The 15,732-nt window shown below is 38.1% G+C and overlaps 1 protein-coding gene across 3 annotated transcripts in view; it reads left to right on the top strand.

Annotated features, from left to right (window-relative positions):
• Positions 1-15,732, top strand: part of LOC117026978 (vascular endothelial growth factor receptor kdr-like) — a 348,517-nt gene that overhangs the window by 97,915 nt on the left and 234,870 nt on the right. For all 3 annotated transcript variants that reach the window (XM_033114327.1, XM_033114346.1, XM_033114337.1), the window contains one exon: positions 1,122-1,342. In XM_033114327.1, coding sequence (XP_032970218.1) covers positions 1,122-1,342 — 221 coding nt within the window. The remainder of the gene's footprint in view (positions 1-1,121; positions 1,343-15,732) is intronic.

Here is a 15,732-nt window from a genome sequence, read left to right as displayed (position 1 = left end):
CACTTCAGTGAATTTATGAGTCATGATAAACAGTAGTCTAACAAATATGTAAATGCTGGAGACGATATGATATGATATGGGGAAGGGTATCTTTCTTTGACATGAGAACAGGAGTCAAATCTAGCTCCATCCTGCCTCCTAACTCCCACTGCCTTCCACACAAGCCGAGGGCTTGCATTTGCAAAACAGTTTTACGAAAGGTCTCTGAGGGAATCTTCACAGCATCCTGTAAGAGAAGGATCATAGTCCCTGTTTTTACAGATGAGAAGCCTGAGACCTAGAAAGCTTAATTAACTGGCCAAGGTGATATAACTAAACAATGGTAATGCTGAGATTCAATATCCAGGTTCTTTTGCCCTGACTGCTTTTTTTTTTTTTTTCAATTACTGTGCCACAGATTCTTCTTCTTATGAGGAAGTGGGAGGAGGAGAAAATAATCGCTGGTGAAATGAGGATACAGAGCCCAGTTGTTTTTTCTGATCTTGGAAAAAATGCAGTAAATTTTGACTTAACTTTGTCCCTGGTTTTCTACCACTATATGAAGGGAGTGGTAGTCTAGTCACATGTCTTTTCAGAATTTATTTCCCAGAAAAGCTTTTGAAATTCAGTGAGGCAATTTGGTATAATTCAAAGATAAAAGTAAAAACCTAGACTGGGACCTAGTACATATGACTTTGAGTTTGGGTCCTGCTGGCAACTTTCTGGGCAAGGCCTTTTACCTCCCTGAGTATTGGTATTCTCATTTGATCAGTGAAAACAACAAATCCAGAAAGAACCTAAGAAATCACTTAACCCAACATTTTCCTGTGCCTTTAGAAGTTTATTGCCAAACACTCCAAAGTCCATCTATTGGTGGAGAGAGCTGGGCTAGGAATATTGAATAGAGGAGGAGATACACCAGGAGACAGGGAGAAAGAAAGATCAAAATGTAAATCAAGTTTTCAGATGCTCCTCATGCCCACAGTTAAGTGTTCTAATCCTTTGTGCCAATTCTTTCAAGGGAACTGAGCTATCCATTATAACTATTCCTTTAGAACCCAGGTTGGGAGCTGGAGCAACATTACTTCTTCACTATCCCTCCCATACCTGACCAGCATGTTTTCTTTGTGTTGTGCTTTCAGGGGATCGGCTGCAATTACCTGGACCTGGGGCACTGGGTCTAACGGGAGTCGGGCCCGCATCTTGGAGCACCCCTGCTCTGATAATCCCCTTGTTACTTGCAACCAGCTCACCATCTTCCACACAGAAGCTGGTGACACTGGTTACTTCATATGTAGCTACAAGGATGTTGCTGACATCAAGGATCCTATTGGCAAGGCCAGTGTATACGTGTATGTCCAAGGTAAGTGAGTGAGTGCCTCCTGCTTTGGGACTGAAGGATTTTGCATTTTTTCTGGATGTGCATGTACATGAAATCCTAGGTAAGCTTGGAATGAGGTGCAATGATTTTCTATGGAAAGGGGAGAAGCAGGAAGACAGTAAAGCAAGAATACTCCTTGTGCTTTTTAAATTCTGTTAATGACAGTCCAGCTGTGCCTTCCATACTCACATGCATTACAAAGGTGAAGTTTTTGATCGCTTACCCCAGGAGACAAGAAAAATAGTATGAATTAGTTTCCAACCTGAGTAGTTACCAGTGGTGTATGAAAGGAAGGGGTTGCAGAGAGGCAGATGCCACTGATGAGCTATATAGGCAAACTTGGCTTTATCTCCCTCTACCTCCAGCTGACCAGGAGGCTCTTTTGTTTTTTAATTTATTGGGCTGACAACTGTTAGTAAAATTACATAGATTTCAGGTGTACAATTCTGTATTACGTCATCTATAAATCCTACTGTGTGTTCACCACCCAGAGTCTGTTCTCCTTCCATCACCATATATTTGATACCACTTACCCTCATCTCCCACCCTCCACCCCCCTTACCCTCTGGTAACCACTAAACTATTGACTGTGTCTATGAGTTTTGTATCTCATTTGTTTGTCTTGTTCTTTTGTTGTTTTTGGTTTATATACCACATATCAGTGAAACCATATGGTTCTCTGCCTTTACTGTCTGACTTATATCACTTAGCATTATACTCTCAAGATCCATCCATGTTGTCACAAATGTTCCTATATCATCTTTTCTTAACACCGAATAGTATTCCATTGTGTATATATACCACAACTTCTTTATCTATTCATCTATCGAAGGACATTTTAGTTGTTTCCATGTCGTGGCCACAGAAAACAAAGCTGCAATGAACATTGGAGCACACGTGTCTTTATGGATAAATGTTTTCAGATTTTTGGGGTAGATACCCAAGAGAGAGATTGCTGGGTCGTACGATAATTCTATTCGTAATTTTTTGAGGAACCTCCACACTGTCTTCCACAATGGCTGCACCAGTCAGCATTCCCACCAAAAGTGAATGAGGATTCCTGTTTCTCCACAGCCTCTCCAACACTTGTTACTATTTGTCTTGTTGATGATAGCCATTCTGACTGGGGTGAGGTGATATCTCATTGTGGTTTTTATTTGCATTTTTCTGATGATTAGTGATGTTGAGCGTTTTTTCATATGTCTATTTGCCATTTGTATGTCCTCTTTGGAGAAATGTCTCTTCAGGACCTCTGCCCATTTTTCAATTGGGTGGCTTGTTTTTTTGTTGTTGAGTTGCATGAGTTCCTTGTATATTTTGGATATTAGCCCCTCATTGGAGGCACTGTTTGCAAAAATCTTCTCCCATTCAGTTGGTTGCCTCTTTCTTTTGTCGATAGTTTCTTTTGCTGTGTAGAAGCTTTTAAGTTTCATATAGTCCCATTCGTTTATTTTAGCTTTCACTTCCCTTGCCTTTGGAGTCAAATTCATAAAAAGCTCTTTGAACCCAAGGTCCATGAGTTTAGTACCTATGTTTTCTTCTATGCAGTTTATTGTGTCAGGTCTTATGCTTAAGTCTTTGATCCATTTTGAATTAATTTTGGTACATGGTGACAGATAGCAGTCCAGTTTCATTCTTTTGCATGTGGCTATCCAATTCTGCCAGCACCATTTATTGAAGAGGCTGTCTTTTCTCCATTGTATGTTTTTTGCTTCTTTTTCAAAAATTATCTGTCCATATTTATGTGGTTTTATTTCTGCATTCTCAGTTCTGTTCCATTGGTCTATGTGTCTGTTTTCTGCCAATACCATGCTGTTTTGATTATTGTAGCCCTGTAGTACAAGCTAAAGTCAGGGAGTGTGAGACCTCCAGTATTGTTCTTTTTTCTTAAGATTGCTTTGGCTATTCAGGGTCTTTTGTGGTTCCAAACAAATCTGATGATTTTTTTCTTCTATATCTTTAAAAAATGCCATTGGGATTTTGATGGGTATTGCATTAAAACTGTATATTGCTTTGGGTAATGTGACCATTTTAACTATGTTGATTCTTCCAATCCATGAGCACGGAATGTCTTTCTATTTCTTTGTGTCTTCTTCAATTTCTTTCAAAAATGTCTTGTAGTTTTCAGCATATAGGTCTTTCACATCCTTGGTTAAGTTTATTCCTAGGTATTTTATTCTTTTTGCTGCAATTACAAAACAAATTGTTTTTTGTATATCTTTTTCTGAGATTTCATTGTTAGTGTATAGGAATGCAATGGACTTTTGTACGTTGATTTTGTAGACGGTAACTTAACTGTATTCGTTGATTGTTTCTAATAGCTTTTTGGTGGAGTCTTTAGGGTTTTCTATATATAGCATCATGTCATAAGCCAAGAATGACAATTTAACTTCTTCATTCCCAATTTGGATGCCTTTTCTTTCTTTCTCTTGCCTGATTGCTCTGGCGAGGACTTCCAACACTGTTGAAAAGCAGAGGTGATAGGGGACAGCCCTGTCGATTTTCTGAACGTAGAGCAAAGGGCTTCAATTTTTCACCATTAATTATGAGATTAGCTGAGGGTTTGTCATATATAGCCTTTATTATGTTAAGGTATTTTCCTTCTATACCTATTTTATTAAGTGTTTTAATAATTAAAGGATGTTGTATCCTGTCAAATGCTTTTACTGCATCAATTGATATAATGATATGAGTTTTGTCCTTTATTATGTTTATGTGATGTATCAGATTGATGGATTTGCGGATGTTGAATCATCCTTGTGCCCTGGGAATGAACCCCACTTGGACGTGATGAATAATCTTTTTAATGCATTGTTGTATTTGATATGCTAGAATTTTGTTTAGGATTTTTGCATCTGTATTCATCAGAGATATTGGTCTGTAGTTTTCTTTTTTTGTGTTGTCCTTACCAGGTTTTGGTATCAGGGTAATGTTGCCCTCATAAAATGAGTTAGGGAGTACTGTCTCTTCTTCAGTTTTTTGGAAGAGTTTGAGCTGGATTGGTATTAGATCCTCTTTGAAGGTTTGGTAGAATTCACTAGTGAAGCCATCTGGTCCCGGACTTTTGCTTTTGGGAAGGTTTTGGATGACTGATTCAATTTCGTTACTGGGGATCGGTCTGTTTAGATTTTCCAGTTCTTCATGGTTCAGCCTAGGAAGGCTATATGTTTCTAAGAACTTGTCCATTTCTTCTAGGTTGTTGAATTTGGTGGCATATAGTCCTTCACAGTATTCTTGGATGTATTTTAATTGTCATTTGTTTCTATGTATCTTTTGATCTCTCCTCTAATTTCTTCTTTGACCCAGTCGTTCTTTAAAAGTATGTTGTTTAATCTCCATGTATTTGTGTTTTTTCCTGCTTTCTTTTTGCAGTTGACAGACAATTTCAAAGCCTTGTGATCAGAGAATATGCTTGGTATGATTTCAATCTTCTTAAATTTGCTGAAGCTGATTTTATGTCCCAATATATGGTCTGTCCTTGAGAATGTTCCATGTACACTAGAAAAAGATGTATAGTCTGATGTTTTAGGATGAAGTGCTCTATATATGTCAAATATGTCCATTTCATCTAATGTGTCATTTAGGGGTGCTATTTCATTATTTATTTTCTGTTTGGATGATCTATTCATAGCTGACAATGATTTATTTAAGCTCCCTAGTATAATTGTGGTTTGGTCAATTTCTCCCTTTACTTCTGTTAGTAGTTGCTTTGTATATTTCGGTGCTCCCTGATTGGGGGCATAAATATTGATGACTGTAATGCCTTCTTGTTGTATAGTCCCCTTTACCATTATGTAATGTCCATCTTTGTCTCTGGTTACCTTTTTCACCCTGAAGTCTCTTTCATCTGATATCAGTATGGATACACCTGATTTTCTCTGGATATCATTTGCTTGGAGTGTCAATTTCCACCCTTTCACTTTGAGTCTATGCTTGTCCTTGTTGCTGAGATGTGTCTCTTGGAGACAGCATATGGTTGGGTTTAGTTTTTTGATCCAATCTTTTACTCTGTGCCTTTTTATTGGTGAGTTCAGTCCATTTACATTTAAGGTGATTATTGATATGTGAGGATTTCTTTTCATTCTATTTTTAGTTTTCTGGTAAGGCTATGTCTCCATTGTCTGTTTGCCTATTTGTTGTTGTCTATTTTTCTGTATGGTGGTATTCTATGATGTTTCCCTCTGTTTCTTCCTTTATTACAGTATGTATTTCAGTTCTGGACTTTTCTTGAGTGTTTATCCTTAATTTTAAGTAAAAGAAAGTTTGATATTTACAGTATTCCATTTTCTTCAGCACGCTTACTTTCTCCATTCCCATATTCTGGTTCAGGTCTTTACACTCCCCATTTTTATGTTTTGGTTGCCACAAATTGTCCCAGTTGATGGTGGTCGAATACCTACCCTCCTTTAATATTTCTTGTAGTGCATGTTGTGTATTAGAAAATTCCCTCAGCTTCTGTATGTCTGGAAAGGTCTTTATTCCTCCTTCATATCTAATGAATATTTTTGCTGGATATATTATTCTTGGCTCATAAGTTCTCTCTTTCAATAGTTTGAATATTTGGTTCCACTCCCTCCTGGCTTGTAGAGTTTCTGCTGAAAAATCTGATAATAACCTAATGGGCTTTCCGTTGTAGGTTACCGTCTTCTTTTCCGTGGCTTCCTTGAGGATTCGTTCTTTGTCTGTGATTTTACACAGCTTCAATACAATGTGCCTTGGAGAAGGCCTGTTGGGATTGAGGTAATTAGGTGTTCTATTTGCTTCTTGGATTCGAGGATCCAGTTCTGTCCACAAGTTTGGGAAGTTCTCATTGACAATTTGTTTGAATATATTCTCTGTTCCCTTCTCTCTTCCTTGTCCTTCTGGTATGCCCATTATTCTTATATTGCTCTTTCTGATGGAGTCAGAAAGTTCTTGTAGAGTTCTTTTATTTCTTTTGAGTCTCAAGTCTCTTTCTTCTTCCATCCGTGTCATTTCCAGGTTTTTATCTTCAATGTCACTGATTCTTTCCTCCATCTGGTCAACTCTACTACCTAAGCTGGCTATTTCATTCTTCATTTCTTCTAGTGAGTTCTTAATCTCCAGAAATTCTATTTGGTTCCTTTTTAAAATTTCAATATCTTTCGTAAAATGTTTATTTTACTTGCATCTCGCTGAGTTTTTTCAGAACTGTAATCTTGAATTCTCTGTCATTTAAGTCACATATTTCCATATGTTTAAATTCCTTTTCTGGAGATTTTTCACTTTCTTTGTGAGCTGTCTTGTTGCCTTGGTTATTCATGGCAATTACTGATTTATTATTTCTCTTCCTAGACATCTACAGGAGTGGCCTCTGCAACAGGTTGACAGGAAGAGGTCTTTCTTTTGTTTTCCATTACTTGTTGGTAGAACGTTTTATTTTCTCTCCAACTGCAGTGGTTTTTTTCTCTCTCACATGGTAGTGCTATGTTTTTTCTGCACTATTCCAGCTTCTCACACAATGGGGGGATTCCCTGGGAGACGGGCTTCTCCTCTGTTCATAGTTCGCCCGTGTCACAGGGCTCAGTGTCCGTGTGGGTATGCGGAGAGCTTTTGAAGTTCCAAAGCTCTTCCTGCACCAGATTCAGAGCAGGTATGTTTCAGCAGTTCTGTTTACTCCTGCAGGGATCTGCCCAGATAGGTCGGGCCAGAGGCAGGGTGAGTTGTGAGAGGTAGCCCAGAGTAATGGCAGTGACCACCACCACAACTGGTCCTGTTTCCACAGCTCCCTCCTCTTTGTCGGAATTATTTGGGCTGCGAATCTGTGTCTGCATTCCACAGTTCTCAGAACAGCAAATATTCTGTTCTTTTGATCTGACACTGCTACTGTTCTGCTTCTAGAGCTGTGCAGGGGGTGCGCGACGAGCTCTGGGAGGGTAGGAAGGGGGCAGGTAATCTCAGTGCCTAAGGCTTCCGTTCTCTGCTCAGCAGTGAGGGCTTAAACCACTGTTTTCAGCCTTCTTCCCTCAGTCTTTGCTCCAAGGTCTCTGCCGTGATCGTTGGGTTCAGCCGTGTTATATGCTGTCCCCTCAGCCCCATGGGCCATAAATGTATCCCTAGCAGTTCGAGTTCTTCACTCTCCATCAGCTGCGGCAGTTCCAGATGCAGCGAGCTCGGAGCACTGAGGTAGGTCTGCGTCCTGCGCCCGCCTGCGCTTCTCCATCTCCGCACTTCTTCCTTCTCTCCTCCCCTGCTCATGCGATTCACCCACCTTTCAGTGAATTCAGTAGTGGGCCTCTTCTCTTGCCTGTCTGCTGTGCAGGGAGTCCTTTATGGAGTTATTGTTGTTCTATTAGTTGTAAATTCCAGGGGAGCTTTACAGAGCCTCACCTCACGCTGCCATTTTGATGATGTCTCTGAGACCAGGAGTCTCTTATCATTTTGATCTCCTTTCCAGAAATTATGTGGCTTGGCGCTATGGAGCAAGACCTGGATAATTACTCCTTTTGGATTATAATTTCCTTTTTGAGAACACAGAGGTAAACTTTCAGAAGCCTGTTTTCTTTCTCTTCCTACATAACCATTCTTTCTCTGAACCATATCTTCACTTCCTTATACATTAACTGACAGCCCAAATTTCCGTAAGGCAGCAAGGTTAGCCCTGAAGAAGACCTAAATTCCAACCCAAAGTCCTCCTGGGCTTTCAAAGACACAGGTTAAGCAGTAGTGAGAAGGACTAGAATGAAGCAGAAACAGCTCTAGGGTAGTAAACCCAGATTCTAGTCCAAACTTCACTGTTTTTTTAGCTGAGGGATCTTGTACAAATCACTAATCTCTCTGATTCTCAGTCTCCTCATCTGTAAAATTCAGGCTTTTCATAAGGATTAGAAATAATGTATATAAAACATTTTAATTCAATGCCTTACACTTAGTAGGCGTTGCATAAAATATATAAAAATATTTTATAAACTGTTTGTTGTCATACAAAAGAAAACGTTATTGTCACTATGTTTTCCCTGATGGAACAACCTTAGCTGCTCTGTGATGAATCCTAGGGGAGGAGGAGATACTAGTGGTGAAAAGGCAATGGTACAATAACTAGATATCATCATCCAGGGAAGTTTATGACTCAGGGGGAAGACCAGCCTGCCAGGAGATCAAGATGTTAACAGGGAGATAGCCTGAGACAGAAATAATGACATAAAACTTGGGAGGTCCTGGAATGCTAAAGAGTTTGTGCCTCATCTTATGTTCTCTAACCCTTAATCCTCATTTCAAGCTGAAATGAAGTTTGAAGCCTTTTGTTGTTGTTGTTGGTCTGAGCTCTCCAAACAGATTTGGAAGTGAGTGTGAATATCCTAAGATTTGATTCAAATCAGAAATATGAAGGCTCTTAGAGATACTAACCTCCCTGAATTTACCTTTGAAATGTTTACATCCCCACTACCCCAACCCTTACTCCCTAGATATCATGCTGCTGCCCCAATAGGAGACACAGTGAGAATAATAAGCCTTAGTATATGTAAGACGCTCCCAGGTCTGGCTTGCATTCTGAGAGCTGGCGTCTTAAAATGCAGAATCTCTGGAAGTGAGACCTTGGCATGTGAATTATTATTTTTGTTTAATTTAGGTATATTGTTTATACAATATTATATGAGTTATATTCATTTTTCTGGTATACAATATAGTGATTTGACATTTTGATACCTTATAATGTGATCACCCAACTCATTCTAGTAATCATCTGTTACCATGCAAAATTATCACAGTATTGTTGAGTATATTCCCCTTGCCCTTTTCATCCATCTCCCCACACCCTCCTTTCTAGTAACCATTCCTTTGGTCTCTGTTTGTGTCAGCTGTTTTTGTTTTGCTATGTTTGCTTGTTTGTTTTGTTTTTTTTAGATTCCAAATATAAGTGAAATCATACAGTACTTGTCTTTTTCCTGTCTGACTTATTTCACTTAGCGTAATACCCTCTAGATCCATCCATGTTGTCACAAATAGCAAGATTTTATTTTTTATTGCTGCATAATAGTGTGTGTGCGTGTGTGTAAAACATTTTTATCCATTCATTTATTGATGGACACGTACATTGCTTCCATATCTTGCCTACTGTAAATAATTATGCAATAAACACACAGGTGCATATGCATATATCTTTTCAAATTAATGTTCTCATTTTTTTTTTTTTTTGATAAATACCCAGAAGTGGAATTGCTGGGTCATATGGTATAGCTATTTTTAGTTTTTTGAAGAATCTCAATACTGTTTTCCATAGGGGCTGCACTGGTTTACAGTCCCAAAAGTGCACAAGGGTTCCCTTTTCTCCACATCCTCACCAACACATGTTATTTGTTGACTGTTTGATAATTGGCATTCTGACTGGTGTGAGGCGATGTCGCATTGTGGTTATCATTTACATTTCCCTGATGATTAATGATGTTGAGCATCTTTTCACATGTCTGTTGGCCATCTGTATGTCTGCTTTGTAGAAATGTCTTTTCATGTCCTCTGCTCATTTTTCGATCAGATTGTTTATTTTTTATTGAATTGTATGAGTTTCTTATATTTTGGATATCAACCCCTTATCAGATATATCATTTGCAAATATATTGTCCCATTCAGTAGGTTGTTCTTCTGTTTTTTTTATTTAAATTTATTGGGGTGACAATTGTTATTAAAATTACATAGATTTCAGGTGTGCAATTCTATATCACATCATCTATAAATTACATTGTGTGTTCACCACCCAGAGTCAGTTCTCCTTCCATCACCGTATATTTGATCCCCCTTACCCTCATCTCCCACCCCCAACCCCTTTACCCTCTGGTAACCGCTAGGTTGTTCTTCTGTTTTATTGAATGTTTCCTTCACTGCACAGAAGATTTTTGTTTTATGAAGTCCCATTTGTTTATTTTTGCTTTTGTTTCCCTTGCTTAAGGGGATGTATCCAAAAAGATATTACTCAGACTGATATCAAATAGTTTACTTCTTATGTTTTCTTCTAGGAGTTTTATGGTTTTAAGTCTTGCATTTAAGTCTTTAACCCATTTTGAGTTTATTCTTGTATATGGTATAATAGATGATCTAATTTCTTTCTTTTCTTTCATTTTTTTTTGCATGCATCTGTTCAGCTTTCCCAACAACATTTATTGAAGAGACTGTCCTTAATGCATTGTGTACTCTTGCCTCCTTTGTCTTAGATTAATTGACCATATAGGCATGGGTTTATTTCTGGGTCCTCTATTCTGTTCCATTGATCTATGTGTCTGTTTTTGTGCCAGTACCATAGTGTTTTGATTATTATAGCCTTGTAGTATAGTTTGAGATCAGGGAGTGTTATACCTCCAACTTTGTCCTTCTTTTTCAAGATTGCTTTGGCTATTTGAGGTCTTTTCTATATAAATTTCAGGATTATTTGTTTTAATTCTGAGAAGAATGACATTGGTATTTTTACAGGAATTACATTGAATCTGTAAGATTACTTTGAGCAGTATGGTTATTTTAACAATATTAATCCTTTTGATACATGAGTACTTTATATCCTTCCATTTACTTGTGTTCTCTTCAATTTCTTTCTTTAATCTCTTATACTTTTCAGAGTACAGGTCTCACTTCCTTAGTTAAATTTATTCCTAGGAATTTTATTCTTTTTGAAGCAATTATAAATGGGATTTTTTTCTTAATTTATTTTTTGATTGTTCATTATTAGTACATAGGAACATAACAGATTGCTGTATATTAATTTTGTTTCCTGCTACATTACTAATTCTTTTATTCTATTAACTTTTTCCTGGAGTCTTTAGGGTTTTCTATACATAATATCATGTCATCTGCAAATAGTGACAGTTTCACTTCTTTCTTTCCAACTTCGATGCCTTTTATTTCTTTTTCTTGTCTGATTTCTGTGGCTAAGACACCCAGTACCATATTGAATAATAGTGGTGAAAATGGGCATCCTTGTCTCATTCCTCATCTCAGAGAAAAAGCTTTCAGCTTTTCACTATTGAGTATGATGCTAGCTGTGGGCTTGTCATATACAGTCTTTATCAAGTTGAGGTAAATTCTTTCTGTTCCCACATTGTTGAGAGTTTTTATCGTAAATGTACGTAGAATTTTGTCAAATGCTTTTTATTTATCTTTTGAAATAACCATAAGATTTTTATGCTTGGTTTTATTGTTTTGATGAATCATGTTAAATGGTTTACACATGTTGAACCACACTTGCATTCATGATATAAATCTCACTTGACCATGGCGTATAATCCTTTAATGTACTGTTGAATTTGGTTTGCTAGCATTTTGTTGAGAATTTTGGCAACTATGTTCTCCAGGGATATTGGCCTGCAATTCTCTTTGTTGTAGTGTCTTTTTTCTAGTTTTGGTGTTAGATTAATGCTGGCTTCGTAGAATGAGTTGGGAAGCGTTCCTCCCTCTTCATGTTTTGGGGGGAGAGTTAGAAAAGGATAATTACCGATTCTTCTTTAAGTTTTTCGTAGAACTCACCTGTGAAGCCAACTGGTCCTGAACTTTTGTTTGTTGGGAAGTTTTTAATTACTGTTTCAATTTCATTGCTAGTAAATGGTATGTTCAGATTCTGTTTCTTCCTAGTTTGGTAGAATGCTTTATTTTCTCTCTAACCACAGCCTTTTATTCTCTCTCATGCTGTAGTGTTATATTTTCTCTGCACAATGGGGGGATTCTCTGGAAGGTGAGCTTCTCCTCTATGAGCAGGTCACCTGGGTCTCAGAGCACCACCTCCGTTGGGGAGATGTGGAGAGTTTCTGATGTACCAAAGCTTCCTGCACCAGTGTCAGAGCCTGTGTGTTTCAGTGGCTCTGTTTACCCCTGCAGGGATCTGCCCAGATAGGGGGCAGGAGCAGTGTGGGTTGTGAGACATGGTTGTGAGCAATGGCGGGGACCACCACCACAGCCAGTCCTCCTTCCACAGCTCCCTCCCCTTTGCCGAAACTAGTTGGGCTGCGAATCTGTGTCGGCGGGTCCCAGTTCTCAGAACTGCAAATATTTTGTTCTTTTGATCTGACACTGCTGCCATTATGCTTCTAGCACTGAGTAGGTGGGGGTGGGGTGAGTTCTGGGAGAGTAGCTTCAGGTGTACAAAACAACATAGTGATTAAACATTTACATGCCTCACAAAGTGATAATTCCAGCAAGTCTACTCCCCATCTGATACCATACATAGCTATTACAATACCATTGACTATATTCCCTATGCTGTACTTTACATCCCATTACTATATACAGAGGGTGCCAAAAAATGTATACACATTTTAAGGAAGGAAAAAACTGTATTAAAATTGTAATACTCAATATATACCAATAACAAAAGATGAATACAAGTCACATTTGACTTCTGTAATTACAAGAGGTGCTCACAGTGGTTACCATCTGTAATTTTAATACAGTTTTTTCCTTTCTTAAAATGTGTATACATTTTTTGGCACCCTGTGTGTGTGTGGATGTGTGTGTATCATATTTAATTATAGTTGACATTCAATATTAATATATATTAGTTTCAGGTGTACAGTGTAGTGGGTAGGCATTTATATAATTTATGAAGTGATCCCACTGATAAGTCTATTATTCATCTGATACTATATATATAGTTTTTCAATATTATTGACTATATTCCCCGTACTGTGTTTTGCATCCCATGACTATTTTGTAACTACCAATTTGTACTTCTTAATCCCTTCATCTTTCTCACCCATCCCCCCAACCCTCCTCCCATCTAGCAACCATCAGTTTGTTCTCTGTATCTATGAGTCTATTTCTGCTTTTTTAAAATTTTGTTCTTTAGTTTCCACATATAAATGAGATCATATGGTATTTGTTTTTCTTAGTCTGACTTATTTCACTTAGCATAATACCATTAGGTCCATGCATGTTGTTGCAAATGGTAAGATTTCATTCTTTTTTATGTGAGAGTAATGCTCCATTGTATTTATGTACCACAATTTCTTTATCCAATTGTCTATTGATGGGTATTTTCATTGTTTCCATATCTTGACTATTGTTAATAGTGCTGCAGTAAACATAGGGGTCAGTATCTTATTTTTCTCTTTTTACATTCTCTGTTTTCAAGCCTATTTTATCTGATATGAGTATTGCAATCACAGCTTTCTTTTCATTTGTATTTACATGGAGTATCTTTTTCCATCCCTTTACCTTCAGTCTGTGTGTGTCTTTTGATCTAATATGAGTCTCTTGTAAGTACCATGTAGATAGGGCATGTTTGGGATCTAATTTTAAAAACCTTTTCTGGTGTAATTAACCTGGTGTCAGTAATTAGAAAATGTGTATTTTTTCCTACTCTGATGTTCAGGCATTTCTCTATCTTAATAATGGCTGGTTGACTCTTATATCTAATACCTGAGAGGAAGATGAAAGGAGAGATCCCCCAAGGAGAATATTAGAGGTTACATATAACTGAACTGGTGGAATAGTTCTTCATGAAGTCTTTCTGGAGAAGAAACTAGGACTCAGGTTCTGTATGTGCAAGAGTTCATTCCAAATTTGATTCTGTCTCTCAAGGGTAGTAAAGTAACTGAGATTAGATTGACCAACTGACAGTAAGGACTTTCAGATACCAGAGAGAAGGGAGGGGGCAGGTGATCTTTAAGGTCTTGTCCAATATTAAGAATGTCTGAGTCTGTGATCTAAGCATGGGCAGGACTGAAATGGTGGTAGGGATTTCTAGGCAGGGGAACAATACAAGCAAAGGAGTAGAGACCATAAGGACTGCTTGGGTCAAAGTGAGTGGATGAGAATAGCTGGTGTGGAAGAATTTAGGGAGAGGGACGTTTGGGAGAAGGTTTATTAAGGATAAGTTCTCTCTCTTGGATAGTCCACCCAAGATATTCCTCTAAGAAATATTACTAACTAACACCATAATCCATTCCACACTTAGATTTTCTCTAAGAAAGGAGCTTGATTCCATGTCCATCTCATTACTCTTCTCCCTGCAGAGTGAGAAATGGCAGAGCAATATGGCCTCTTCCATTTGGAGAGACTTGTCTAACTGGGTTTTTATATTCCAACCTCTGACTCATACAAATTTTTTCCACTACCTTAGGCACTCAGCTAACCCTACCAGATGACACTTCCCAGCAAGTAGTACTTCCCCTGCTCCTGTGAGAGGAGGTCCAGAGCTTAAGAATGGGGAGGGAAAGGAGGAGGGCTGGACACCACAGCAATTTTACAGCTGTATCATAGCCCTCTTCGATAGCTGGGGACCTGAGGCTGCAAATAATGCAGACCCTCATGAGTGGGATTAATGTCCTAATAAAAGAGACCTCAGAGAACTCCCTTGTCCCTTCCACCATGCGAGGAAACAGCAAGTAGATGACTGTCTGTGAACCAGGAAGCAGGTTCTCACCAGACACCAAGTCTGTTGGTGACTTAATCTTGGACTTTACAGACTCCAGAATTGGTAGAAATAAATTTATGTTGCTTATAAGCCACCCAATCTATGGTATTCTGTTACAGCAGCTTGAATGGCCTAAGAAGACACCACCTATTTATAATTGAAGTGCAACATTCCCTATGCACTTCCCATGCATTATTTATTGCCATAGCACATTTCCCACCATGTAACATTCCATATGTGTTACTTAGTTTTTGTCTGTATTCCTCACTATTCTGTAAGATCTGTGAAGACAGATATGATTTTTATCTCTCTTATTCAATGCTCTATTTTTAACTTCTACAAACAACACACAAAGTTGTTGTGTAAGTGCTTGTTTAATGAATCAATGCTTGAGGCCTAAGTCTTGAGGAACACCTACCCTGGGCCATGACATATTTGAAAGTGCTGGAATAGTACCTCTTTAAGTGTGTATATGATGTCAGCACAGCACGAGTATAGAACGGGAAAAGAATATCATACCCACTTTCCCCTGAAGTGGACTTATTCCTGAGAGGCTGACCTATGAATCAGATGGTTTAGGGCAGCACTGACAAAAAGAGATATGATGCAAGCCACATGTGTTATTTAAAAATTTCTGGTAGCTATATTTAAAAAGGTAAAAAAGAATACGTGAAATCAATTTAAATAATATATTTAAAATAAGATATACAAAATATTATCATTTCAACTTATAATCAACATAAAATATTAATGAAATATTCTTTTTGTCTTACTAAGTCATAGAAATCCTATGTGTATTCTACATTTACAGCATATCTCAATTCAAGCTAGCCAAGTTTCAAGTGCTCAATAGCCACATGTGACTGGTGGCTACCATATTAGATGGAACAGCTTTAGGAGCTCAGTCCAAAGCAGCCCTCTTCCTTTTAAGAATAAAGCTAAAGGTATACAAGATGTCAGAGGGGTAGTAGCTTGGGGGAAGTGGGATATCACTTTGTGAGTGGTGTAAATGTCTAACTAT

Source organism: Rhinolophus ferrumequinum, chromosome X (genome assembly GCF_004115265.2).
Source record: "Rhinolophus ferrumequinum isolate MPI-CBG mRhiFer1 chromosome X, mRhiFer1_v1.p, whole genome shotgun sequence".
Classification (NCBI taxonomy): Eukaryota; Metazoa; Chordata; class Mammalia; order Chiroptera; family Rhinolophidae; genus Rhinolophus; species Rhinolophus ferrumequinum.
This window is presented reverse-complemented; position numbering and strand designations above follow the sequence as displayed.